The sequence below is a fragment of the Chelon labrosus genome (genome assembly GCF_963514085.1).
Source record: "Chelon labrosus genome assembly, chromosome: 21".
NCBI classification, from domain to species: domain Eukaryota; kingdom Metazoa; phylum Chordata; class Actinopteri; order Mugiliformes; family Mugilidae; genus Chelon; species Chelon labrosus.
Genome location: NC_140354.1, coordinates 10,621,138 through 10,649,128, shown reverse-complemented (window position 1 = coordinate 10,649,128; position 27,991 = coordinate 10,621,138). Strand labels below are relative to the sequence as shown.

The 27,991-nt window shown below is 40.7% G+C and overlaps 3 protein-coding genes across 4 annotated transcripts; 2 read left to right on the top strand and 1 right to left on the bottom strand.

Moving 5' to 3' along the window:
- Positions 1–29: 29 nt before the first annotated feature.
- Positions 30–1,961, top strand: LOC311506814 (RAD52 motif-containing protein 1-like). The gene is made up of 3 exons (XM_084570905.1): positions 30–55; positions 1,164–1,275; positions 1,386–1,961. Exons 2-3 carry the CDS (start codon positions 1,177–1,179, stop codon positions 1,632–1,634), a joined length of 348 nt encoding a protein of 115 aa, XP_084427031.1. The 5' UTR covers positions 30–55; positions 1,164–1,176; the 3' UTR covers positions 1,635–1,961.
- Positions 1,465–27,790, top strand: LOC311506813 (RAD52 motif-containing protein 1-like). 2 transcript variants are annotated; one of them, XM_084570903.1, is made up of 8 exons: positions 1,465–1,565; positions 25,806–25,917; positions 26,024–26,203; positions 26,324–26,452; positions 26,550–26,724; positions 27,009–27,116; positions 27,206–27,282; positions 27,409–27,790. In XM_084570903.1, the coding sequence occupies exons 1-8, from the start codon at positions 1,531–1,533 to the stop codon at positions 27,472–27,474; spliced, it is 882 nt and encodes a 293-aa protein (XP_084427029.1). In that variant the 5' UTR covers positions 1,465–1,530; the 3' UTR covers positions 27,475–27,790. The 2 variants fall into 2 exon arrangements, with proteins under 2 accessions (XP_084427029.1, XP_084427030.1); XM_084570904.1 differs by lacking the exon at positions 1,465–1,565 and adding an exon at positions 24,648–24,692.
- On the bottom strand, positions 21,745–23,142 carry LOC311506111 (interferon a3-like; the record flags this gene model as incomplete). Its single annotated transcript, XM_084569993.1, has 5 exons — positions 21,745–21,885; positions 21,983–22,060; positions 22,561–22,713; positions 22,830–22,910; positions 23,020–23,142. The coding sequence occupies 5 exons, from the start codon at positions 23,140–23,142 to the stop codon at positions 21,745–21,747; spliced, it is 576 nt and encodes a 191-aa protein (XP_084426119.1).
- Positions 27,791–27,991: the final 201 nt, after the last annotated feature.

Here is a 27,991-nt window from a genome sequence, read left to right as displayed (position 1 = left end):
CGGAAGCGCGGTAAAACCAGTCCGTTGGATACGGTTGGATCTGTTGTTTATGTCGGTGAGTAAACTTCACGCAATTTAAAATACGGACAGACGGATATTCATGTTTAGTGTCACGGCGGATTTGAAGTCTAAAAGTTTTAAGACGCTTTATCGATGAGATATAACTTTATTTATCACGAAGGAAAGTATTGTGCCAGAGGACCCTTACAGAGCAAATAACAAACAGAGCAAACATTACAATATACTTCACGCTACTTTCATTTTACTGTTAAACGTCCAATATGTTGTTTCTTTACATTATCCGTGTCTTGTTCTCGTGTTCACACTCAACATTTCGCTGGCTGAGAAATCACTTCCAGCTGTTTTCGGTTTGTGAAACGAGTCGCTCATTGATTGACCGCTCAGCTGACTGGCGAAATCTTCAGTGTTTCCTCTGAATTGGTGAAACTTTACAAATGATGTGTGTAGAGATGCCAACTCCCAGAAAAAGAAATAAGGGACTCCTCATTGGCAGGGCTGGCCGACCTATTAACTATTTGACTCGAACCTCAATTGAATTAAATGCATATTTCTGAGTGATATAAACAAATTATTATTCAACAATTTATTTTTTAATACAAAATAACAAAATTAACTGAACAAAATAAATATCTCTCTTAAACAGAAACCTGTCCTGCTTAATTTAAAACTGTATAAATTAATGTAAAACAACAGAAAGCAGAACATTCCTCATGTAGTTGTGCAATAAGAAAAGTGCAAACAGAAAGTGTGAGGAAAAGTTGTTGCTTTGTTGTCTTCCGGTATCTTCTTCGCAAGCGACAGTACCTCGACCAATGAGATGAACGGGATTCCCACCGTCACCTCATACGTTTACCGTAAATGTTCATATAAAGCGCCCTGTTGTTTATTAATTCCATTGACATTTTACACACTATTTTTGATTCTCACGGTAATACGGGACAGAGTGCGTCCAGTTTCAGCTCAATACTGGACGCATACTTTTGTTTCTAAATACGGGGACGATTCTGTTTTTTTTAAGGGACGTTTGGCAACCCTAAATGTGTGTGATGTTGTGTGTGTTTGTGGTGTCTGAGCTGACACGAAGAAAAAGTTGAGTCTGGGTCGAGTTTTGAAAGCAGTCCGGTGTGAATGTGTGCGTGTAGGTGTGCCGGTGTGATGGAGGTGGACATCCTGGAGTTCCGGGTTCCTGTGGAGAACAACAAGACTCTGTTTGTGTGGGACATCCAGCCCCCTCTCACCGAGGCTCAGATCTATGTGAGTTCACCTGTTCTGATCTGATCGGGACTGCTAAACACAAGGAATGTATTTGTACAGTACGAGACAAAGCTGAACCACTTCAGTGTTGTTTTTGTTGTTGTTGTCAGGACGGGCTGTTTGCTGTCTTCTCGTCCTTCGGTCCTCTCTACCTGTTGAAGGTGACACCTAACGCTCCTCTCCACCCTCCTGGCTTCTACGCCCTCATCAAATTCTACTCTGCAGCTCAGGCTTCGAAGGCTCAGCGGCTCACTGATGGACGCCCGCTCTTCCAGAGCTCTCCACTCAAGGTCAGCACTTCCACATGTAGGCTGAAACCACAATGCACCACCTCCCATGTGTGCGCTTTGTCTTTCTGATGTATTGATTGATTGCTGACATCGTGAGTGTTTACCTGCAACTCACGTGTTGCCGTGCACTTGTCAACCAGCATAACAGTGGACTTCGGCGTCGTTACACATTCACCAACAGGGGACTTGCAGTTGAACAGGGGACAACTAACAGTCCCCTGTTAGTTATGCCTCAAATCAAGCTAAAATCATGTCTAAGACGCTCTCGTAAATTTTTTTAATATTAAGCAAAGTGGGGACTTGCAGGTATGTGAGTGTTAAAACCCATACTCAGCGTTCCGCCTGCTGACTGGAGCAGGGATTTTCACACGTCATTCACGCACGTCGTTTCTTAACACTCCTCCATTGTCTGAATGGCTTGCAGCCCCAGCCAGTCTTTCAGATTCAGTAATACACAGGATAAGATGTTATAATCCCTTGTGCCAAAATCCCAGGCAAAACACATTTAGAGGCCCTGTTCCGCTAAGAGACCCTACCAAACCTATGGTCATATAATATGACAATTAACCTATAATCTACATAAACTGAGTAAAAGCTGCTGGCTTGTAAGCCCATTGAGCAGCATAGTTCAGACATTGTAAAACATAAACTAACCAAACGCTGCTGGCTTGTATGGCCCGCTCAGCAGCTAACCATAGCTACCACGCAACAAGAAGACAACAGCAGTATGCAGCATGTCATTGGGGTTTTCAAGTGGGCACCTCCCTTCACCGATGTTTCGTTAAGTTAGGCCCACGACACCTCAAGAAGGCTTAACAGTGACTTCCAGCGTCCTGGAGTCACCCCCCTCCACACCGCCACTGCACAACCCTGTTTCCCTCACCATTCGATGTCTATCAACAGCTAATATAGTAACAACCATGAGCCAAACAAACAAATCTACCATGATTCGCCCCGTTGATGCAGACTGAACCACGTGACAAACAAGCAGATCTACCGCGATTCGCCCCGTTAATGCAGGCCGAAACCACGTAACAAACAAATCGCGTAACAAACAAATCGAGGCCTACATGCGGCCTTCCTTACCTTAGCTAGTTCCCCAGCTAGCATGCTTCCTGCGCACCCATAACCAGTCGCTCGCTCTCTCTGCTGCCCGGGACATGTTGCTAACCGCAGTCCTCTGGCTCCTTCCACCACCTCCTTCAGATAGTAGTAGGGCTATTCATCAACTACTTAGTGAAGAAACCACTCTATTGAAACACAATTCATCATGCATTTGAAACAAAATATAAAGGTTCAGCTTTAGTAGATATCAAGTAGATACGTTTCGAGCTTGATACTATTAAAATAAAGGACTGCCCAGAAAGCAGGAGAGTAAGTAAATTGGAAATAAAATGGTCAGACGAATTAACCTCTTTTCGGTTTTAAGTAAGCACTAATACCTTATTTAGAGTCTGACTTAATATCAGATTTTGACTAGACCGTAGACCATTTCAAAATACTCACCAAACCAGTTTTCACAAAGCCTGGATGTCAGTTTTCAACTTGTGTGCTCAGTCTTTACCTAAAGGAATATAATTTGTTTGTTGTTGTACATTACGGAAAAACGTCCACACTTATATAGCATGGAACGACACAAGTCCACTGTTAGCTGCCGAATAATGACACAAGTTCCTTCTTGGATAGCATAGAGCAAAAGGCACACTCCGGCATGGATAAATTAACTTAAGCTAAATGTGATTAAACTAAAGCTTAATGTGCATTTCCTAATCAGTTTCAAGCTTATGACTGTCTAAAACAAAATGCTACCCACAAGGCAGCAAAATAATTTGTATTATATAATAATTAAGTATTGTAGTATACAAAATAAAATAACACCCAATATTTAATTATTAAGTATTTAAAAAATTAAACAAGAAGGAAAAGAAAAACAACCAGGAAGAAGTTACAAATAAGATGGGCAGGCGTACGATAATTTATTTATATTTTTAATAAATCCTAGACATTCAAAGCTGTCTAATCCAAATCTCAAAAAATTGCTGCTGAGATTTTACAAGCCCTGGATTCCAGTTTATAATAATAATTCACACATATAGTAATTTGCACATACAGGGATACAATATTCGCTCATACACATTACCAAAAAAAAAAAAAAAGGTTCACTGTTGGCTGGCAAATTATGACGCACATTCCCTCTTGGATAGCACAGAGCGACAGTCATACTCCAGCATGGGTGAAAAGAAGAAATAAGCGAGAATATTTAAAACTTAACTCAATAGCTCAACTAAATAATTCAAGAATTAAACATGATTAGTTAATATGTTCTTTGTTTTTGTTTTAAATACAGCATGATGGCTCTATTAAAGCGAAATTAAAATGAAGTGCTACCCAAAGGACCTGAAAATCTAAAAATGGGGAAAGAAAAGAAAAACTACTAGAAGAAAATAATAAAATGGTTTATAGCCATATCTTCTATACTTATAGAAATCCATTTTATTTTTTTCATTTACATTAGAGCATAAGTGCCACATTTAAATAGTGTGGAACAACACAAGTCCACTCTTGGCTTCCGATTAATGACACAAGTTCCCTCTTGGATAGCATAGAGCGACACTTACACTCCAAAATGGATGAATAACAGAAAAAAGCAAAATGAATGGTAGTTTTTTGTTTGTTTTGTGGGATGATTTAATGTGTTTTTTGTAACAAAACACAAAGACATTAATGATTCAAGACAGAAAGGCCTGCATGGCCACCATGAGCATAGTATTTATGTCTTAATATTAACCTGAAAACTTAGGTCACACTGTTTGAAGAAATTTGTCTCTTAAACTAGTAATGTGAATGTTATTTTAATGGTTGTTTTGAGAATAGGGGAATAGATTATTTATCCTCTTTGTATGTTTCATATAATTACCTAAATAGAAAAGAAAACTCTACATCGAAACGGTGAAGTGACACAGCACAGATCCCAACTTTTAATGTTGAATCGTGGTGAGTGCTTTAATGTATGCAGCTATACATTCCTAAGCATGTAGATTCTTTATTCTCTTTGTATGTTTCGTATAAACCATACATATGTTGTAGTAAGCAATGTAATTTTACTTAATTTTTTTAGGAGGAGTTGCATATTTTTTATGGGAAACAGTGAAGTGACACAGCATCCAAGGTCTTCACAGATCTAAACTTTTAAGGTTGAATTGTAGTGAGTGCTGCTGTCTAAAAGTGAGTGACATCAAGCAGGGAGAGAGTGTGAATATGTGGTAATGAAGCTATCAGTCCTTCACTGTCTGCATTGTGGGGGATGGTAACCATTGGGCCTTTCTACCAAGGGCTTCAGGGCTGCTAGCTACTCATAGCCAAGATGACATTTCCAATTCAGACTGAGACACAACTGACGTGAAATGAAAATGATTGATTTGACACAGAAAGTTTTGCAAAAAATTTCACACAAGCATGCATGGCCACACGAACTCCAGTAGACCAAAAGCATATTACTCATATCCCAATATTGACCTGGAAATTTAGATCATACTCTTTAATGAAATTAAACTTTTAAAATAGTGTTACAATTGCTTTTAAAATGTTATATTTGGATGGGAATAGAGTGTAGTGACCTGTCGGTGGAACACACACAAAATATTTAATTTTCGCAATACTAGAGTCCTGTAGATTTGGATTGGAAGTGGAGGAAGCCCATCTGCAGTTGAGTGTTTGGAAAGAGTGAGTGAGAGATAGAGCGGAGGAAAGTCTGCAGTAAGGAGGGTTAAATGGATGGCAACAAAAACCCAGGTGGTAGTGGTGAGAGTCATCCACCCACCTGAACCAAACTCATGCCCATAAAAGGTTGTCATTCAGCAGTGTGGAAGTATTTTGGGTGTGTGTTTTGCCCTCGTTGCAGCATTACAAGTTTCCTCAGTCATCTTATGTTTTTTTGTTTTGTTAAAGTTCATCAGTGCAATAAACATTTCGTGAAAAAAAAAATGCGCCAGAGAAGCGTGATCTCAGTTCTAAGCAAACTTTTTAGCTGCAGTGGTTCACTCCACACTTTTGGCTGAAACACTTTAAATGAACTATACACTTGTATCTCAGTGGCACACAATACAACTGTAGTTAACCAAACTCATTAAATGGATGAAGTTTCAGAATTTGTGCTGATCCTGAAAGAAGCTATGTGTGACTCCTTCAGAGGTCAGTTTTAGCAGCCCATTTCCATACAAGTTAAATTATACAAGTCCAGGATTTAGAATTAAATATTTTGTGTTTCTTGTTTTACTGAGAATATTTCAGAAGCAATTGCAACACTAATATATGAGTTTAATTTCATCAATAAGTGTGACCTGTGTTTTGAGGTTAATATTTGGACAATAGTAAGATGCTTATGGTCTACTGGAATTTGTGTGGCCACGTGGCCCTTTCTGTCTTAAAATAAGCCCCATCAGTATATTGTTGTCCTAATTGTTTCATTTCAGATTTTCTGCATCATATGTGCCCAGTATTGTGTGATACAGTCTATCGTGATCAGAAAAAAAAAAATTAACTAAAGGTTAGTGTATCTATACCCATGACAAAAATGGAGATGGATAGTAAGAAACAGCAGCAAATCCAATATCTTATGGTGGTAAAACATAATCTTGCAGTATTTCATCAGTGCAAGTCTTGGGGTTAATCTAGCCTCCATCTGATTTGTCCCATATATCATCTCTAATAAACTTATAACATACTGGTCTTCCAAGGCAGTACTTACTGTATCACAGACTATATCAACTTATGTGAGGATACAGCAATCCCTACAAGGACTGTCCACTGTTATCCTAACAACAAGCCTTGGATCACCAGCCAGATGAAGGGTCTGCTGAACAAGAAGAAGCAGGCCTTCAGATCTGGAGATGAGGACAAGTTGAAGAGGATACAGTGGCAACTCAAGGTCAAGCTGAGGGAATGTAAGGACGACTATAGGAGGAAGCTGGAGGCAAAGCTCCCGCAGAACAACACCCGGGACGTGTGGAGGGGCATGAAGTTGATTACCGGTTTCAGCATCAAAGCCAAGCAACAGATTCAGCTCTGGACCCCCTGCTGGCCCTCCACCCCCCACTACTCCACTCTAGTCTTTACACCCCCACCCCCCACCCCCAGACGGCCCCCCCACATATAGTAATTTGCACATACAGGGCTGCAATATTTGCTCATACACATTACCAAAAAAAAAAGGACCCGAGTCCACTGTTGGCTGGCGAATTATGACACAAGTTCCCTCTTGGATAGCACAGAGCGACAGTCACACTCCAGCATGGGTGAAAAGAAGGAATAAGCAAGATTATTTAAAACATAACTCAATATCTCAACTAAATAATTCAAGAATTAAACATGATTAGTTATTATGTTCTTTGTTTTTTGTTTTTGTCCTAAATACAGCATGATCCCAAGATCACAGATTTGATCTTGGGATTAGCCGTGTCAATATGTACAAAAAGAACAAAAAAGAAGTTTTTGTTTCATCAAGTTTAGAATTCCTGCCTCGTCTGCAGCTGCCTAGCCCAGTAAACCCACTCTTTCAAATGCAAGTTAATGATAAATCTAGTGGTGAACTGCCGTCTAAAGACAACAAACTCACAGACAGAAAAATATTTTCAGACAATGCTGATCTTTTGCTGAAGCAGCAAGTTAGGGTGGACTCCACCCTCCAATAGAGGGTGTTTTTGCATAGAGTTTTGGAGGCGGGAACAAGCCAAGCCAAATAGATTGACTTACGGAGGTGGAAAGAACACAATAGATGGAAATCTGATTTGCAAAGTGTTTTTAAAACATAAAAAAGTATTCCTACTACATTTTGATAAACTAATGCATAAACATGGCCTGAGTGCGTGGGTTTCTGGGAAGTGACATTGACTGCCCTAAAACCCTTTAAAATAAAACACCTACAAGCTGCTACAGTATTATTTTTCATTGTGCATGTGTAAGCAAAAGCCTGTTGATTTTTTTCCCCTTTGTTTGAATCATAACAGTCAAGTTTAGCTATTTTATTTTATTTTCTGCCTAACCCCATTGCAATATTAAAACTTTGCTGAAAGACGCCAGAAAGCCATCATGTCTGACAAGAAGGCAGTGATCAAGAACACAAATATGTCTGATGAGATGCAGCAGGATGCCATGGAGAAGTACAACATCGAGAAGGACATCACGGCCTTTGTCAAAATTGTGTGTTGGCTCCCTTAAGCTCACTTACATTTCTAAGGTCAGCGATGTCACTAAGCTGAGGCCTAAAGCAGAGTTCTGCTTTGTTATCAATGCCGGGATGAGGAAGTTCTTCCTGCAGGCCAGTGATCAGCAGGACCTGGTGGAGTGGGTCAGCGCTCTCAACAAAGCCACCAAGATCACAGTGTCAAAGGTGGCCGATGGCCACCAGAACTCGGAGATCCAGAAGGCTTTGCTTGATGTCTTAGGGCCCAAGAAACAAGTCTAGAGGGGTCAAATATTTGCACATATTTGCATTTCCCTATGTATACATATCAATCTGCTAGAAAAATTTCCCACCAGAATTTCTAAGTATGGGACCCCGAAAATCAATCTTCAATATAGTGCACTCCTTTGTCCTCCATGGAGAGGACGGGGCCCTAACCATCAACCTAACCTCCGCATGCACGACCAGAGGAGTTGGGAGACCACCAGGAGTATGGACTTACACAGACAGAGACTCCAGAGAACTACACGGTCGTCCTTGACAAGGAGGGATTCAAAGAGCTGCAGCCATCAGACCATCTCCAAGTAGAGAGCTCCATTTGGCTGCCACTTAACGTGGTCTGCAATGGCAACGCCTGTTCCTCCTGCATGTTGATTTGATGTGATTTTATTAATATTTTAACTTGTATTATGCATGCTGATTTTGACTTTGCCTCACCATATGAGTTTCCTTATTTATTGGAAAAATACCAAGGTTAAACGCAATCGCAAAAAAATTATTGCTTCCGTCTTCTTCCCACGGGTGGGGCACTGATGTGCCAGGTCTACTTTTATTATGGCTCTGTTTATTATGACAAATTTAGCAAGGCTGTCTCTCTGTAACCATCACTAGGTCAAGACCACCTATTAGACAAAAATGGATGTAATCTTATTATTGCCTGTTGACTCTGTACTTGCTGTAGTGCATGTGTCAACTCCTTGTTGCAAATAAAACTTTCAAACGAAACTCCAGTGACTCTGTCATTCTTGATAAAGGAATTTCCGTAACATTTATTTATTTATGTTAAACCCACAGAGAGGAATTATCTTTTTAGTCACCCCAATTTCCAGGCATCAACTTGCAGAGGGGATCCCCTACCATGGAATTTTATTAGAAGCTCACCACAACAGCCCTTGTGTCTTAGAACCATTAATATGTTTGTCAGTTTTATTAGTGATGCAGTGCTACGCAATGCAAACTATTGACCCTCATAGCAAAGCTATGGGGGGGTCAATAGTTTGCAGTGCTTCGCACTGCAAACTATTGTTCTTCACTACGTTTTTCTTCTTATTATTAAACTTTTTCCTACGGATTTTCGAAACTTTTCAACTCAAATACCGTTCGTCGCACACAGGTCAAAATACATCAAAACGTGCGTCTCGATCGGACTCGGTGTGCTTCTATACAGTTCTTCCAAACAAGATTTTTTCGCGACAATTGAAATGAATGGAGAAGCACGAAAAAAAAAAAAATTCAACAGACATTTTCAACAATGAACTGCTCTGGCATACTTTAACCGAGAGACTTCATTTCAACTTTAAAACGTAGGTACTCTTGCCTTCTCTTCAGAGATTCACTTCACTTATCGACAACTTTTACCGTTTTTAAACTATGAAGCCTCAGAGTTGTGTAGGTTTTTACTCAAATTTCAGGGTTTATAATGGGTGTGTATTGCGCGGAATGTTTGTGCTAGAGTGGATGACATCATCAGCTAGAGTGAGGAGGGGAGACGAAAATTAGTCAAAAAACTGTACAGAAACTGCTCCCGTGGCCACAAATTTCACACGACAGACATAATTTATACATAGAAACGTAGGAAAATTTGTCTTCTCACTCAAATTCGTCTGCTAAAGCTGTAAGTCTTATAGTTTTGGCGTCAGACACAAAGATGCGCCAGCAACACCCATCCACAGCTCCATAGGCTGCCATGTTAAAAAGGCAGGGAAATTTCTGGAGGAAAGCAGACGTAACCTTTCTTTGAATCGCTTTAAATAGGTCACATTTCTTCATTTTACCCACAAACTGCATATGTAGACGTTCAGGAAAGCCTCAAGATGCCCAAAGTTAAGTCGGTTCAATGATTGGAAATACAGTTTGGCCACAAGTCCTTCCTGTTCGAGGCGATTTTTCAGCATTTTCTCTCTCTCTCCCCGTCTTCCAACTGACATTCGAACAGGAGCAGTTGACCCTGGTAGCCATGACAACCAGACCCCAACCAGCTTACACACGTTCACACACGCAGCTGCTGGGGACGAGAGGCGGGAAAAGAGCTCTCAGTGGAAAACATGATCTGCCAAAACATTAAAACCCCCCTTTCACACAGCTACTGGGCCTCTTAGCTATAGCTCTTCTCATTGACTGAATGACAACTTCATGTTTGACCTTTTCCTTTATTTTAAACACAAATTATATCTGGCTGCTTTGCTGAAACTCCTGACACAACATCCCTGACCCGTTTCCTTCATCTTATTAGGTCAGTGAATAGCTAAACTGCTTGTTAGATTTAGGAGGCTTGACAACCGACTTAGTTTTATCAAACTTTACTGTACGTCTGTACAACAGCCATAACACAGAGTAGCTTCATGAACACAACTTCATTACTTCCCTATCCCGTATCACGTAGCAGATCTCGCGTAGCTACGGGTACCTCTAAGGCTCAAGTCTATTACATTACATCCCTTTTTTTTTTTTTTATATGCATTTTTAAGTTAACATGAATGAGAGTCTGTTCTTTTGTTGACTTAACCTGTGTAAACATGTCTTATTAAATATGAACACTTTACCAACATAAAATGTGACTAAACATTTTACTCTATGCAAATGTTTCAAACTGTACTGACCTTTAGCTTGCAATTATACAACCATGTACTTCAACCTCTCTGAAACCATACCAAATATAACAATAAACATTCACTAACTTGTGCATATACTTAATCTACTCTCTGTATCTAACAGGTAGTCTCACTTGTCTACTGGATCTGGTTCGACATGAGAGTGTTTCAGATTGTTCATTCCGTGTCTCTGTATTTTGTGCAACCACAGTGTGTTCATCTGAACCTGTGTGTTTTGCATGTCTGTCATTTGTGTCACAGGGTTTCATCCCTGAGTCTGTGTTCAGGTTGAGGTCTTGTGCATCTGTGACATGAAAGGTTTTCTCATCAGTTTTCCGCAGATACTTTCTGTTTCTTCTGTACCGTCTCCCATCAGGTGTACAAACTACAAAAGATCGCGGTTGGTCATGTTTGTGCAAGACTACTGAGATCGACTGACTCAGGTCAGATAGTGGAGCACAGAGTTAAAACCAAACACGGTGAAGCAGCATTTAGCTGTTACGCTGCACACAAATGGAACAAACTACCAGCAGAGCTGAAATCAGCCCCAACTGTAAGCACTTTTAAATCCAGGTTAAAAACATTTCTTTTTTCATGTGCATATGGCTGAGCCCTTTTAAATCATTTTAAATCGTAATCTTGGATTTACACTGTAAGTCCTCTTAATCGTTTTAATATATGTATATATATAATACACTTTTCTTTTTCTTTTTTCTTTTTTTCTTTTTTTTGTTCTTGCTTTTAACTGTGTGTTCTAATTTGTTCTGTTTTTATGTAAAGCACATTGAGTTGCCTCTTGGTATGAAATGCGCTATATAAATAAAAATGCCTTGCCTTGCCTACTGCTGGTTGCCAGGTCCCTCCTTTTTGCACCCTGACATTTTCTCCTGCCTGCAGGTCAGACAGTGTCTTGGTTTGTCTGTCAAAATATAGTTTTTGTTTCACCTGCTTTTCTTTCAGCTGACTGCGTACTTGGACAGCACTTTCTGGAGTAAGGAGTGATGCTGAAGTTGGCAGTTTCCCTTTTAGCCGCCGCCCCATTAGTAGCTGGGCTGGTGATAATCCTACTCCCTCCAGCGGTGTGTTGCGATACTCCAGTAGTGAAATGTAGGGGTCACCATTAACTTCTGATTTTTTCAGCAGATTCTTAATTGTTTGTACTGTCCTTTCGGCTTGGCCGTTTGACTGAGCATGACCAGGACTGGACGTGGTGTGTGTGAATTCCCACTGTTCTGCAAAGTCCTTGAACTCAGCACTGGCATACTGAGGACCATTATCCGAGATGACAACATCAGGAATGCCATGCCTGGCAAACACTGATTTCAGTGCGACGATGACACTACCACTGGTGGTGTCTCTCAACTTTGATATTTCCGGGAACTTAGAGAAATAATCCACACAAAGCAGATACTCAGATCCTTTGAAGTGAAAGAGATCAGTCCCTACTTTCTCCCACGGTCTGTCTGGTACAGGGTGAGAGAGTAGCGGCTCTCTTGGGTTGCTGTTGCGGTTCTCATTACAAGTTGGACACTGTGACACCATCTCTTCAATGTGTGTATACATTAGCGGCCAATACAACACATCCCTGGCTCTCTCTTTGCACTTAACAATTCCTAAGTGCGATTCATGGATTTTGTTAAGCATTTCTTGTCTCAGCTGATGTGGAACGATGAGCTTCGCTCCTTTGAACATCAGCCCAGATGTGTGTGTGATTTCATCTCTAAATGTCCAATAGGGCTGCATTTCTTTTGGTACCGCACTTCTTTCATTCGGCCAACCTCTTAATGTAATGTCTTTCAGTAACTTCATTTCAGGATCGTTTGTTGTTGCTGCCCTGAACTTGTGCAGTTTTTCCTCTGACATGGGTAAATGATGTGTGATCATGTTTACCTCTAGGTCTTTCTCCAGCAGCTCTTCATTCTGCTCCTTGAGGAATGCTCGACTCAACGCATCTGCAATATGCAATTCCTTGCCCGGTCTGTAGGTGACGTTAAGGCTGTATCTTTGCAGCCTAAGCAGCATCCTCTGAAGCCTCATAGGAGCTTGGTGCAAGGGTTTTTTGAAAATACTCTCCAGCGGCTTGTGGTCACTCTCAACCTGAATGTCTTTTCCATACACATACTGGTGGAATTTCTCACACCCATAGACAATAGCAAGTAGTTCTTTTTCTATTTGCACATACCTGCGCTGACAGTCAGTGAGAGCCCTCGACCCGTAAGCTACTGGCTGTCCATCCTGCAATATGACTGCACCGATGCCTTCTGAGCTTGCATCTACTGACAGCGTCAGTGGTTTGTTAACATCATAAAACTTTAAGGTTGGAGCGTTGGTGACCAGCTGTTTAAGTTTCTCAAAACTCCTCTTTTGTGTTTCCTCCCAGTGCCACTCCGTGTCACCTACAAGCAGCTTTCTTAAAGGTGCACTGATGTCTGACAAATTTGGGATGAACTTTGCGAGGTACTGAATCATCCCCATGAACCTCAGCAGTTCCTGCTTATTCTGTGGGTCTGGGAGCTGTGTCACTGCTCTCACTTTTTCCTCATCCGGTTTCAGTCCACTGGTGGTGAGTGTGTGTCCGATGTATTTAATTTCTTTTGTCCTGATAAAGCACTTGTTTTTGTTGAGTTTTAGATTATTCTCTTTTGCTCTCTCCAGCAACAACTTCAACCTGCGGTCGTGCTCTGCCACAGTGTCACCCCAGACAAGCAAGTCATCAATGATGTTCACGACCCCATCTAGCCCTTCAATCATCTGCGCAATAGCTCTCTGAAACACCTCTGGCGCCGAAGAGATCCCAAACGGTAAACGCAGGAATCTGTATCTTCCGACAGGGGTATTAAATGTGCAGAGTTTCGAGCTTTCATCATCAAGTTTTATCTGCCAAAAACCCTGATTGGCGTCTAGTACTGAGAAGTACTTAGCGTTCGGCATACGGGAAACAACTTCTTCCACTGTGAGCAATGGATAATGCTCCCGTTTGATTGCTTGGTTTAAGTCTTTTGGGTCCATGCAGATACGAATTTTCTTGGGTGTGACCACTGTTACCATACTGTTAACCCACTCTGTCGGTTCCGTCTGCCTGGTTATTACTCCCAATTTCTCCATACGCTGTAGTTCTTCAATTACTCTGTCTCTGAGTGCTACAGGAATCCTTCTGGGAGCGTGCACAACAGGTGTAACAGTGTGATCAATCTGTATATGATGCTGACCAGGTAAGCAACCTAGTCCGGTGAAAAGATCCTCATAGTCCTTAAGGATGTCATTTTCTTTTCCAACATCATGCATCCTCTTCACTAAGCCAAGTTTCACACATGTGGCTCCTCCCAGTATAGCCGGAACATCTTCTTGTGTGATTTCAAACTCAATCTTGTGCTTTTGGCCTTTGTGTTTACACGTTATTGCTCTTTTGCCCAGTGGAGCTATCTTTTGGCCAAAGAAGGCAACAAGTTTAGTATTACTAACACTGAGCTTTCCTCTGACATCCAGCGCATTTAAGGTTTTAACTGACATTGCATTGCAGTCTGCACCTGTATCCAGTTTAAAAGTCACAATTTTCTTGTTAATTGTCAGTCTTTCAGTCCATTTTTCTTCCTCTGTTTGTGCAGACTCCATCACTTTCACGTGTTTCTCATGCTCCTGTCTGACTGTGCCAATAAACATGTCATGTTCATCCTCACTTTGCTCTATTGCATGTACAGTCTTTCTCTGTTGGTGCTGTCGACTCTGTGATCTGCACATCTTGGCAAAGTGATTTTTTCTGTTGCATGTTTTACATGTTTGGCCAATAGCTGGACATTTTTTTGTTCCATGCTTGTAACCACATCTGCTGCAACTTGACTCATTTTGTTCTGTGTTTGCTTTCATTTTATCTTTTTGTCTGACAGTCCGTACTCTGTTCATTTCTATTTCTTCTGTGAGTGCTTTGACTTGACTGGTCGTTATTTCACTTGCACGACATATATCAATGGCTTTTTCTAGGGTCAGATCTGCTTCTCTTAACAGTCTCCCTCTCACTTGGTCGTCAATAATACCACAAACAATTCTGTCACGTACCAGGGAGTCGTGCAACTGTCCAAATTCACAGTCCTTGGCCTTATTGTTCAAATCCGTTACATACGAATCAATGGACTCTGACTGTTTCTGGGCTCGTGTGAAGAACATGTGCCGTATGTAAGGTAAGTTTTTTCTTGGCTCACAATAGTCCTGAAACTTCTTCTTCAGCACGTCAATTTTGTCTTTCTCACCGTCCGCGAAGACAAACGTATTGCACACTTTAATTGCCTCTTCTCCCGCGACGTGAAGAAACGTTGCACACTGCACCTTCTCGGATTTCTCCGCGATGCCGCTGGCAGTACAGAAGAGCTCAAAACGCTGACTCCAGTTCCTCCAATTTTCAGCAAGATTGCCTTGCAAACACAAACTCGTTGGTGGTTGAAACTGCGCCATACCGTCACTCTTCTTCCGCCTTCACTTCTGACACCATGTTAGATTTAGGAGGCTTGACAACCGACTTAGTTTTATCAAACTTTACTGTACGTCTGTACAACAGCCATAACACAGAGTAGCTTCATGAACACAACTTCATTACTTCCGTATCCCGTATCACGTAGCAGATCTCGCGTAGCTACGGGTACCTCTAAGGCTCAAGTCTATTACATTACACTGCTAACAGACGCTAACGACTAGCCGCCCAGTGATTTAGCCGACGACTAGCCTTCCAGCATAGCTCATGTATGTTAGCAAGCTAGCGGAGCTAACGGAGCTAGCTAGCCGCTACCTTAACGCCGCGGACTCAACCGCGGAGTTAGCCTCGAGCTAACCGCTAGCTAACCGGGATTTAACCGCGGACCCGCGGGAGTTAAACACGAATTAGCCGCGGCAGTTAGCCGTGAGCTAACGCGGAGGCTAGTGGGGTTAGCCGCCGGCTAATTCGCCGCCTTGCTAGCGGGTGCTTATCACAGTAATAATGTTGAAGTTTTACAATTTAAAGGGAAGATATTTTTAAATTAAACTGTGTCAAACTGAAAAATATATTATTCCACCACATAAAGTAGGAAACATTTATGGCTTGCAACAACATTAATGACAGTATATATATAATTGGAGTAATTTAATATAATATGATGTTTTTAATTAAATAAATAATGAGCTGTTGAACACTCATAAGAGTTATATTAAGTATGTTACATAACATTATTTGACATGTCTATTTGTCTGCCTATAGTTTTCCTCCAGCTGATCCAGACAGACTGCAGTGACATCCAACATGAGACGAAGAGCTGGACTCGCAGGACAATTTGAAGGTCTTCACTTCATCGCTGATTCCTTGTTACAGCCTGGATGTGTTAAGTTTAATATTATTGTTTTTCTAACTGTAAGACTGTGCCGTAAACTGTTAAACTATTGCTCAGGTAGGAGTAATGAGTTTTATTGTTAAAATTATTATGATTAACGATCAATTGTTACGATTTGCTCGTTCTTTGTCTGGGGATCCTAGTGAGGACAGCCCTCTTAAAGGTGGGGGTGTGACGATCCCTCCCACTCTCTTCCTTATGTGATGCTGGCTTTCAGGTGGAGCTGGGAGGGGTCTGCTGCCTGTACCTGCCCTTCAGTTTGTAGAAGGGTGTAAAGGACGACCCTTCTCAGTGTCTCTCTCTCTCAGCCAGGCCTACTGCATCCTCCTCATCCTGTTTGGTTTGTTGTACCCTGCATGACATCAAACTCACACCCATCCAGTCAGAAGGAACCAGGCCTTAAATGACTATTTGAGTTGTGCTTTTTGTTATAGCTGCTGCTCATGGTAGTAAAGACATGCTACTTAGTAAAGACATTCGCGACGTAAGTCGCGAATACTTTCATACCTGTCTTGACCTGACCATTACTTTTTGTAGTCAAACATGAAATTATTTGCAACGTAAGTCGCAAATATTTTCACCAGGATTATATTATGACTATATGAACAGGTGATCATTAAAGCATCATAGCATCTTAGTATAATTGCATTGTAGCATCTTAGCATCGTAGCAACATAGTATCTTAGCTTTGTAGCATCTTAGTATCATAGCATCTTAGTATCTTAGCATCATAGCATTGTAGTAGCATCTTGGCATAGTAGCATCATCATAGCATCGTAGCATCGTACTATCACAGCAATATAGCATGGTATCGCAGACTGCTGCGGCCACTGCATCACTCTCGCGATTTCCCGCAGGGGAATTGTCTAGTTACTAATTATCATTACCTTTTTTTATTATTTTGATGTTGTTTTTATTGTGTTTATAACTTTTAATATATTCTTTTCCTACCCTTTTTAACCAGCATTGGTTCATCAAAAGGAGCCAAACAAACGTATTTTATACATTTTATTCCTCCGTGCCTCTGCAGCATTTTCTTTCCAACCTAACCCCCCTTAACCCTACAGGATGTTACTTCAATGCACACACAACAAAAACACAGATCTTCTACGTTTTAAAAATTCTCTGCTTTCCTCATGGGTTGCCCTTCATTTAAAACAGTCTCAAACTTGAAACTGGTCAGGAAGTCTTTGTGTTTTGTTACAAAAAACATATTAAATTATATCTCAATCTTAAGCTGGAAAAAAAACCAAACAAAAACAAACAAAAAACTACCATTCATTTTGCTTTTTTCTGTTATTCATCCATTTTGGAGTGTAAGTATCGCTCCATGCTATCCAAGAGGGAACTTGTGTCATTATTCGCCAACCAACAGTGGACTTGTGTCGTTCCACACTATTTAAGTGTGGACCTTTTTGCTCTAATGTAAATGAACAAATAAAATAGTCTTCTATAAGTATAGAAGATCTGGCTATAAACCATTTTATTATTTTTTCCTAGTTTTTCTTTTCTTTCCCCATTTTTAGATTTTCAGGTACTCCGTTGCCCTCTGGGTAGCTTTTCATTTTAATTTCGCTTTAATAGAGCCATCATGCTGTATTTAAAACAAAAACAAAGAACATATTAACTAATCATGTTTAATTCTTGAATTATTTAGTTGAGATATTGAGTTATGTTTTAAATAATCTTGCTTATTTCTTCTTTTCACCCATGCGAGAATGTGACTGTCGCTCCGTGCTATCCAAGAGGGAACTTGTGTCATAATTTGCCAGCCAACAGTGGACATGTGTCCTTTTTTTTTGGTAATGTGTATGAGCAAATGTTGCAGCCCTGTATGTGCAAATTACTATATGTGTGAATTATTATTATAAATTGGAATCCAGGGCTTGTAAAATCTCAGCAGCAGCTTTTTAAAATTTGGATTAGACAGCTTTGAATGTCTGATAAAAGTGATCAGAGTGATTAAAAATATAAATAAATTATCTTACGCCTCCCCATTTTATTTGTAACTTCATCCTGGTTGTTTTTCTTTTCCCTCCTGTTTAGTTTTTTAAACGGTGACATGTCCTCTTTACAGTTGTGCCTCTTGTACTAGCTCTGACAGAGATTGTAATTGATTCCATAGGAGGACAGATCAGATCAGGTTGGAAACATGTTCTAATGCAGGAAAGAATGATTACTGTATGCAAAGACAGATCTACCTTTGCTCAGCCTAAGTCAAAATGACTGCCTATTCCACATCAATATCTTATGGCTTATCTTGCCTGATGTGTTCTGGCACATTTTGTACACAAATGTGGGTACATTACTACTCTGCACCAGTGGTTAAAAACACCCCAGATGAACTGCACACTTATGTTTAGTGACTTTGAGATTTATTTTTAATTATTATGAATCCCAGATAAAAGTCAATTTTGCTGCTAATACTCCAGCACTTGAGATTAGTGTATGCAGCGAAGTTACTCCTAATTTGAAGATAAACATTTTTTATTCTCAGAATTCCAGTGGCCATGATTATTTAATATTTGTATCACAGAAAAAGGTTTAAATGTTGATAACATTAAAGTTAAATTATCATTTGAAAGAATCAAAGGCTTGGCAGTAAACAGACACTCATTAGGTGAAACAATGGCTGCAGATAGTGTCACTGTAGTAGTGGGAGGTCCCCTGCTTGATAGGTAGAGATCGCTCAAAGATGCGAGTCCCCTCTTTGCTTTTTCTTCAAAAAAGATTAAAAAGCACATTTTAAGTAATAATGTGGTAAAAGGCCTTTAAAGTAAATTTTCTATGTAATTTTTTTTGTTTAAAAACCCAAGTCCCCTGTTAGCCAATGAAGAATGGCAGTCCACTGTTAGCCTGGTTCACGTGTATATCTATTATGACATTATGCTACCAACAAGGTAGCATAATGTCATGAGCAGAATCTCAACTACTTTTTAATTAACATTAATGGTTGGCCACTGAGCATTTTCGAAGAGGCAACAGTTTGTTAGATAGTTAGCTAGGCAGCAAACTTCAGATGCACTTCAGGGTTTGCAACAACATTAACAGCTAGGTAACCTACACTTCGTAGCTTTAACAAACAACATAAAGACATTTTTTAGAGAACGTACCCGAGTCAAAATGCAGAGAACACACTCTCATCGACTGGGGGGTGAGATCGAAAGTAAGGTCCTTTCTTCTGATTGCAGCCAACCAAGCAATCCGGCGTCTCCTTGTCAGGTCAGAGACTTGCTCTCCCTGATGCTGTGTCCATTTCGGTAACCTAAAAAACTGTATTCCATTGTTCCTATGTTTTTCATATGTATCGTGTGAGGTACTGGAGCAGTTTTTAACGCAGCAGTGAGTTCCAGGCATGGTAAAACAGTGCGGAATTGTGAGAACCTCCTCTACTACTGAGTTAACAACACACGTAAACAATCATGTTTTGCCGATGGAATCCTGCCAACATGGCGGAGAGGGTGAGGATCCCGCGAGAATACCGTGATATCGAGGGGAGGGGCTCTGTACCATGACGACAACTCCTCACTCTCAATATAAGGAATGAGAGGGAGAAAGAATTTTGTTTTTAGGGCACACGGTTCTCGTGATATGAGCCATAACATACATTGGCTTATTATAGCGCCACCTAGCTGCAGGCATGTGTATTGACACCTTGGCAAAGTGACATGCTAGGACTTCTACCAAGTTACCAGGTTTGATGCCTTTCGCCCTTGCAGTTTGTCCTGGGCAGACACTTTAGCTACACAGAATAAGATGAATCGTAATAATAATAAAAGTCGCAACAAAATCAATAGGGATCCTACAACTTTGTTTGTATGGACCGCTAACAAAGTCTGTCTAAGTCTATCACACTTCAGCCCCCAAACAAGCAGCAGGGTCAGCCTAACTCTGAAAGCACCTCCGAGACACCTGGAAGCTCGTCCAGTACTTGATGTAAGTCTGTACTCACCATGCTGTCAATGAGAGTAAGAGATTTGTTGCTCAGGTGGCCGTAGTGTCTCAGCCAATCACAGCAGTGTGCAGCGGTCAGGAAGCTGCTGAGGACATAGAACAGACCGATTTTGCTGAACATGATGAAAATAATGGAGTTGATGAACCTGCACTGAGAATCTTGTGTCTCCAACATGCTACTAGTTGGGAGTTCAGACTTTTAATATGAAGTGGACACAGAAAACGGGGGGGGGGGGGCAGAAATTCCCACATTGTTTCAACTCTCCCTTTCCACAGAGCTCAGGCAGTACAGCGGTAAAAGTTCTTCTGATATTCAACTATGAAAGTGTATTGATTAGAAAGTGATCTGTTTATTGATCACAGTGATCAGTTTATTTATTACAAAGTGGTTTAGTTCAGGGGCCACATATAGCCCTATTTGATCTCAAGATGGCCGGACCAGTAACACAATAGCATATCAACCTATAAATAACGACAACTCCAAATGTCTCCCTTTGTTTTAGTGCAAAGAAGTACAAGTATATTATGAAAATGTTTACATTTAATGAACTGTACTATTACAAAACATATAATGAACAACTGGACATGTAAGAAAAAGTAATTTCTGTATAGTTCTAGGTCTCAGTGTTGTGTTATGTCTCAGTGTTGTGTTATGCTTTTGGCACACGGACCATATGTTTGACACCTGTGTTGTAGAAAGATCAGTTTATGATAGATTGGTCAAACTTCCTTTAAATAACTGTAAACTGGTTGATTACACACACGTTAGCCCTCAGCGTGTATGTCTGAGGGTTTCCTGTTTAAACAAACCATGTGTTTTTCTTTTGTTCTACGACTCAGTGAAAAAAGTTACATTTTGTTTTTCCAAGATCGAAGTCTTTCAACAGTTTTGTGTTCATGATGCTTTGGGAATTCATCCTGAGCTGTCAGTCAGATGTCTTTGTCATGAAAACATCCTCTGTTAAATCTTCTTCATCTTCTGTAACCGCTTATTCCTGTTAAGAGTCGCGGGGTCTGCTGGAGCCAATCCCAGCTGTCATCGAGCAAGGGGCGGGGTTCCTCTGTTAAATTTGTCTCTTGATGATGAAGAAGTAATCACCTAACACTGTTATAATATAGGTATATTACACAGTATAGTGTCATGATTTTGTGTTAATATATAGCACGAATTCTGATAGTGTTTGTGTATAATTTTAAGACACTTTTCCATCGTTCAAATCCAAAATGATGCAAACTCACAGATGGGATAAAAGACCCTGTTTGTGATTCATTTAACACAAGTTTTCTGTTTAGACATTAATATTTGTGAAAGCTTTAGCATGGCCTCATTCACGTGGCGCCAGCATTGTGTTACCTTCATGTTAGTGAATATGATGTTACATGAGAGGAATCAGCAGGTGAGTGACTGATCTCTTTTGCAAACAAAGTAAACATAGGTCTTTGTGCAATTTCAGCACTATTTCTAAAACTTAACAATTGTCTTTTAACGGTTCAGTTTTTTACAGTAAGTCAATCTCGGATCCTTCAAACGCGTTCACACTGTTGTGTTTAGTTTATTTCACATATTTGCTGTAGCTTATCATCATTATGACAATTAAAAACAAGACTTGACAAAACAAGGAAAATCTGAGTCAGATTCTTATCAGCAGGAATGACTTTATTGTGCAAAAACAGTTACAGTTAAAAACAGAGTTTAAATAAATAAATATAAATAATTTAAAAATATAAATAATATGAATAAATAAATAAATAAAAATAAATAAATACTTTAAAAATTTAAATATATAAATAAAAAGACAGAAACAGTAGAAAGGCACGTGTTAATGTTGCTCTCTGGTTGCTGCAGAGCGCCTCCTGCTGGCAGAAGCTGTAGCTTTGATGGAGGCCACCAGCAGATCCAACTGATGCAGGTGTTGTTTGGTTTCACTCCTGAGCAGCTCCCAGGATACAGCACTGCCACCCTGCACACACAATAATACAGTCAGTACACGCAGTACTACAGTCTGTACACACAGTACTATAGAGTAGTACAGTCAGTAATATACTACTTGTACTCACCATGTGCTGCAGAGTACTCATTCTCAGTTTCCTGTAGTACCTGCTCAGTTGTCTGTTTACTGTCTTGTCTGTTGACACCTGAGGACAAAAAACACACTTGAGGTTAATTTTCTGTGTTTGAAGTGAAACCTGAAGTTGAACATGAAAAGATATGAAGTGGTTCGTGAAGGGAAAACAGTAAAAGGAGCTGAAGTGGCAGTTAAAACAAAGGTTCCACTTCATCACTTAGAGCTGAGTTCATTAAAACATCTGGCAAAAGGAGTTGAAGTCCTGTGAGACCTCAGTAACACTTGCAGTGTTGGAGTGTTATCACTAAAAGGAGCCGAAGTGGCAATAGATGTTATAGTTTCAGCACATATCAGGCTTCAGCTTGGTTTTAGCTGGCATATGGGTAGTAGAAGGACTGAGTGAAAGGAGTTGATGTGTTCTGAAAGTAAGTAGAGTGTAAAATCCCAGAGTCAGCCAGCCTCTGACTTTGAGATTAATAAATGAACAGATCAATGCTCCCCCCCCCCCCCCCCCCAGCTAAATTAAAAGCACCGAAAGCAGTTGAAATGTTGAAATGACTGTTCACTTACGCAGCTGTTGAATCCGTCTATTTGTCTGTCAATGCTCATCAAGAAGTGCTCAGTCCTGGTGGTGTCCCAGCCAGCAGAGGAGATGTTATCATGGTGATAGAGCTCTAAAATGAGCTTCAGACTGTCCCTGATGAAAACCAGCTGGGACTCTACCTGGAGAGGAGGAGGTAAACAGTATTTCAGTCAGTTAAAGCGTGATTTTCACACAGGTACAGAAGATGAGATGAAAGCAGTGGAACCGTCAATTGATCGACTAATTAAGTGCTTACCTCAGAGCAGTTACGCATGCGGCTGTAGAGTTTGTATGGAAAGGGAACAGGAGGACTATCGTCTTCAGTCAACGGACCGCCCTGAAAGATCAACGTTTCATTTTACCACATCACCACCACATTTTACTACTTCTTCAAGTTGTATATTTATTCTACTTTTGTATATAAGTTGATGTAAGTCTGTACTCACCATGCTGTCAATGAGAGTAAGAGATCTGTTGCTCAGGTGGCCGTAGTGTCTCAGCCAATCACAGCAGTGTGCAGCGGTCAGGAAGCTGCTGAGGACGTAGAACAGACCGATTTTGTTGTACATGATGAAAATAATGGACTTGATGAAGCTGCGCTGAGAATCTGTGTCTCCAACATGCTGCTGGTTGGGAGTTCAGACCTTTAATATGAAGAGGAAACAGAAAACAGAGGGAGTGCCAGAAATTCCCACACTATTTCAACTCACCCTTTCCACACAGGCAGTAAAGCAGTAAAAGTTCTTCTGATATTCAACTATGAAAGTGTGTTGTATTAGAAAGTGATTGTTGATCACAGTGACCAGTTTATTGATTACAAAGTGGTCATGGTTATAGAGCAGGGGTGTCAAACTCATTTTAGTTCAGGGGCCAAATATACACAAATTTTCCCTTTGTTTTAGTACAAACAAGTACAAGTATATTATGAAAATGTTTACATTTAATGAACTGTACTATTACAAAACATATAACGAACAACTGAACTTTTAAGAAAATTTAATTTCTGTATAGTTCGAGGTCTCACTAAAACTCTTGGAATAGTAGTTATTTTTAGTGGAAATATTGCAGTTAATGACTTCAGTGTAATTTTTGCACTTTTTAAATTCATGCTGCGGGCCAGATTAGACCCTCTGGGGTGGCCGCTTTAGGCCCGTGGACCGTATGTTTGACACGTGTGTTATAGCTCGATCAATTTATTACTTACAGAGTGATCAGTTTATTGATTACATCGATTATCGTTTTTGTTTTATTACAGAGTGATCAGTTTATTTATTGCAGAGTCATCTGTTCATCGATTACGAAATGAACGATTCAGTGATGACAGAGTGATTGTTTCTTGTGGGAACGTGGCTGCACTGTTTTCGCTCTCAGTTTTCTTGCTGTTGAGGAAGTCCGTGTTTCATTTTCCAAACTACTGCAGTCCTCTCTTCACCTGCCGACCAATGGAGTTCAGCGCGTACTAATCACGTGGTTTTTACTTTCACAAGAAGACGCTAAAGGGAGAAAGCCGGCCCTAAACGACACACTCTCTTACGTAACGGGACGCCAGACACTGGGATGGCTCCGTCGCGGCTTTTCCCGTTTGTTTGTTTGTTTGTTTTACCTGGAATTTGACTGACAGCTGACGTCAGCCTCGTTTTCACTTTCATGTTGTCCATGAAACTGATGACGACAGAGCAGGTTGAACACCTGGCAGTGGCAGGTATTGACTCTTGGTTTGTTTCATTTGTAAGACTTTTAATTGTAAAGTACATACTGTTGTCTCGAAAACCCCTTCTTGCTTAAATAATCTTTTATTAACATATTCTGTATATTTTTGTAATTACATAACTACAATAACATACATATTTGCCTTTTTTATTTTGATTGATGAAACGGTAACGTGATAGTTAATCAGAAGAAAGAAAAAAAAAAAAAAAAGTTGTTTAATAATCCCATTTAGTAGTAAAGTAGTACAACTGTGTCTAAAAAGGTGTCTAAAGAACCAGAACACCCTGATTGGTCCGTTAGAGATGTCGTCACTCTGCGTCCTCATTGGGTGCCGCAGCAGACTCCGCCCATTAGCGGAAGCGCGGTAAAACCAGTCCGTTGGATACGGTTGGATCTGTTGTTTATGTCGGTGAGTAAACTTCACGCAATTTAAAATACGGACAGACGGATATTCATGTTTAGTGTCACGGCGGATTTGAAGTATAAAAATTTTAAGACGCTTTATCGATGAGATATAACTTTATTTATCACGAAGGAAAGTATTGTGCCAGAGGACCCTTACAGAGCAAATAACAACAGACAGAGCAAACGTTACAATATACTTCACGCTACTTTCATTTTACTGTTAAACGTCCAATATGTTGTTTCTTTACATTATCCGTGTCTTGTTCTCGTGTTCACACTCAACATTTCGCTGGCTGAGAAATCACTTCCAGCTGTTTTCGGTTTGTGAAACGAGTCGCTCATTGATTGACCGCTCAGCTGACTGGCGAAATCTTCAGTGTTTCCTCTGAATTGGTGAAACTTTACAAATGATGTGTGTAGAGATGCCAACTCCCAGAAAAAGAAATAAGGGACTCCTCATTGGCAGGGCTGGCCGACCTATTAACTATTTGACTCGAACCTCAATTGAATTAAATGCATATTTCTGAGTGATATAAACAAATTATTATTCAACAATTTATTTTTTAATACAAAATAACAAAATTAACTGAACAAAATAAATATCTCTCTTAAACAGAAACCTGTCCTGCTTAATTTAAAACTGTATAAATTAATGTAAAACAACAGAAAGCAGAACATTCCTCATGTAGTTGTGCAATAAGAAAAGTGCAAACAGAAAGTGTGAGGAAAAGTTGTTGCTTTGTTGTCTTCCGGTATCTTCTTCGCAAGCGACAGTACCTCGACCAATGAGATGAGCGGGATTCCCACCGTCACCTCATACGTTTACCGTAAATGTCCTTATAAAGCGCCCTGTTATTTATTAATTCCATTGACATTTTACACACTATTTTTGATTCTCACGGTAATACGGGACAGAGTGCGTCCAGTTTCAGCTCAATACTGGACGCATACTTTTGTTTCTAAATACGGGGACGATTCTGTTTTTTTTAAGGGACGTTTGGCAACCCTAAATGTGTGTGATGTTGTGTGTTTGCTTGTGGTGTCTGAGCTGACACGAAGAAAAAGTTGAGTCTGGGTTGAATTTTGAAGGCAGTCCGGTGTGAATGTGTGCGTGTAGGTGTGCAGGTGTGATGGAGGTGGACATCCTGGAGTTCCGGGTTCCTGTGGAGAACAACAAGACTCTGTTTGTGTGGGACATCCAGCCGTCTCTCACCGAGGCTCAGATCTATGTGAGTTCACCTGTTCTGATCTGATCGGGACTGCTAAACACAAGGAATGTATTTGTACAGTACGAGTCAAAGCTGAACCAGCTTTTGTTTTTGTTGTTGTTGCCAGGACGGGCTGTTTGCCGTCTTCTCGTCCTTCGGTCCTCTCTACCTGTTGAAGGTGACACCTAACGCTCCTCTCCACCCTCCCGGCTTCTACGCCCTCATCAAATTCTACTCTGCAGCTCAGGCTTCGAAGGCTCAGCGGCTCACTGATGGACGCCCTCTCTTCCAGAGCTCTCCACTCAAGGTCAGCACTTCCACCTCCCATGTGTGCGCTTTGTCTTTCTGACGTATTGATTAATCGCTGACATCGTGAGTGTTTACCTGCAACTCACGTGTTGCCGTGTGTGTGTGTGTGTGTTTTCAGGTGAGGCTGAGCTCTAAACGGACTTCTCACTTCCTGTCCAGCAGCAGCCAACATCTGAGCCACAACCGTTGCCTGGAATTGGCCAATCACTGCCTGGGATTCAACGGCTGGACCTCTAACATCGTCACAGTGAGGAACACACACCTACATCCTTTTTTTTTTTTTTTTAATTCAGGTGAGGGAGTGTGAACGCAGGTGACTTCCTGTCTGTGTCTGTCCTCCTCAGCTAAAGGAGCTCACCGGTGAAGAAGGAGATGATGACGAGGTGGAGGAGGAGGAGGAGGGGGGAGTAGTCACTCGGAGGAGGCTGAGGTTTGGCTGCCTGATGCAGCTCTCCTTCCCTCGGCACAGACAGACGAGCAGAGGAGCGGCAGTGCTGGAGGAAAGCTTCACCTGCACAGGTGAGGTCTGATGTTTATATAGGTAAAAACAACAAATTAGTAAAATAGAAACATGTTCTCTTTGGGAGTCACAAAGTAGTGATGGAGAAATGGTTCAGTGTTTCGAGGCATTTGATCAAATAAGGCGACATCTGCTGGCCAACCTTCAACATAGCATTAGCATGGAAAAACGTGTTTAACAATAAAGGTTCTATGTACTGACTGATGGAAACACTTGCTTACAAAGACTTAAGGATTTAAATGAGAGTCTCTCTCTCTCTCCTCCCCCCAAACACCACCCCCAGGGCCAGATGTTGCAACTGTTGTCCTACAGAGACGCTGTAAACTGCAGAGGCTGGTCAGAGAGAGAGCTCTGGTTCAGGCCTTCTCTTCAGTACTGCTCATACTTCTAGGTACAGTAGCACCCCCTCTGAGTGAGTATCAGTACATGCTGCTGTCTCAGTGTACGTGCAGACTGTCAGTCATCACTCTATCTCTCTAGGTGATGGTAAGGTGATGGTGGAGGTGAAACAGCCCCCTGATCAGTTTGCAGCTGATCACGCTGATGAAGTCCTCCAGGTAAAATCACCTGTTCTCAGCTGATGATGATATGTGTGTATATAAATATATAAATATATATATATATATATATATATATATATATACAACTTGTATGTGTGATGGATGCACTGACGTGTATTTCAGGTGAACGAGTTTCCTGCTCATGAAGACGAGATTGAAGATGAAGAGTGGAATCTGACTGTGTCTTAGGCTCCCAGAGTGGCGCATGATGGTGACCCTGTGATTGTTTGATTCGGCTCAGGTGATGCGTCACAGCGATCAACACGGGACACTCTGAAGTCTTTTGTTGCAGGGACAGAGTCAGACAATCGAGCTGCCGGTACGAAGCACTATTTCTACTTAGTTGTGCAGCGACAGCTAGAATGTGGAGCGAACAGGAATAAGACGGTGAGAACTGTTACACTGAAGAGTATAAAATGAAGATGTAAATATTCTGTCTGTTAATCCTGTATAAATGTTTCAAAGATCAGTTTTTCCTTTGTTTCAATAAAGGTTTGGAAATGTTCTGTTTGTATTTCCATTTCTATACTATAACTTTTTTATTCCATACTATACTGACTTTTATTGACTATAAAGACTTCGTGCCATAGTATACTATACTGAATATTCAGTGCTATAACACTGTATATAAATATATACATGTATAACCACTATACGACAACAAATGCTTACATACTATACGATGACACGTCTTTTATGCAATACT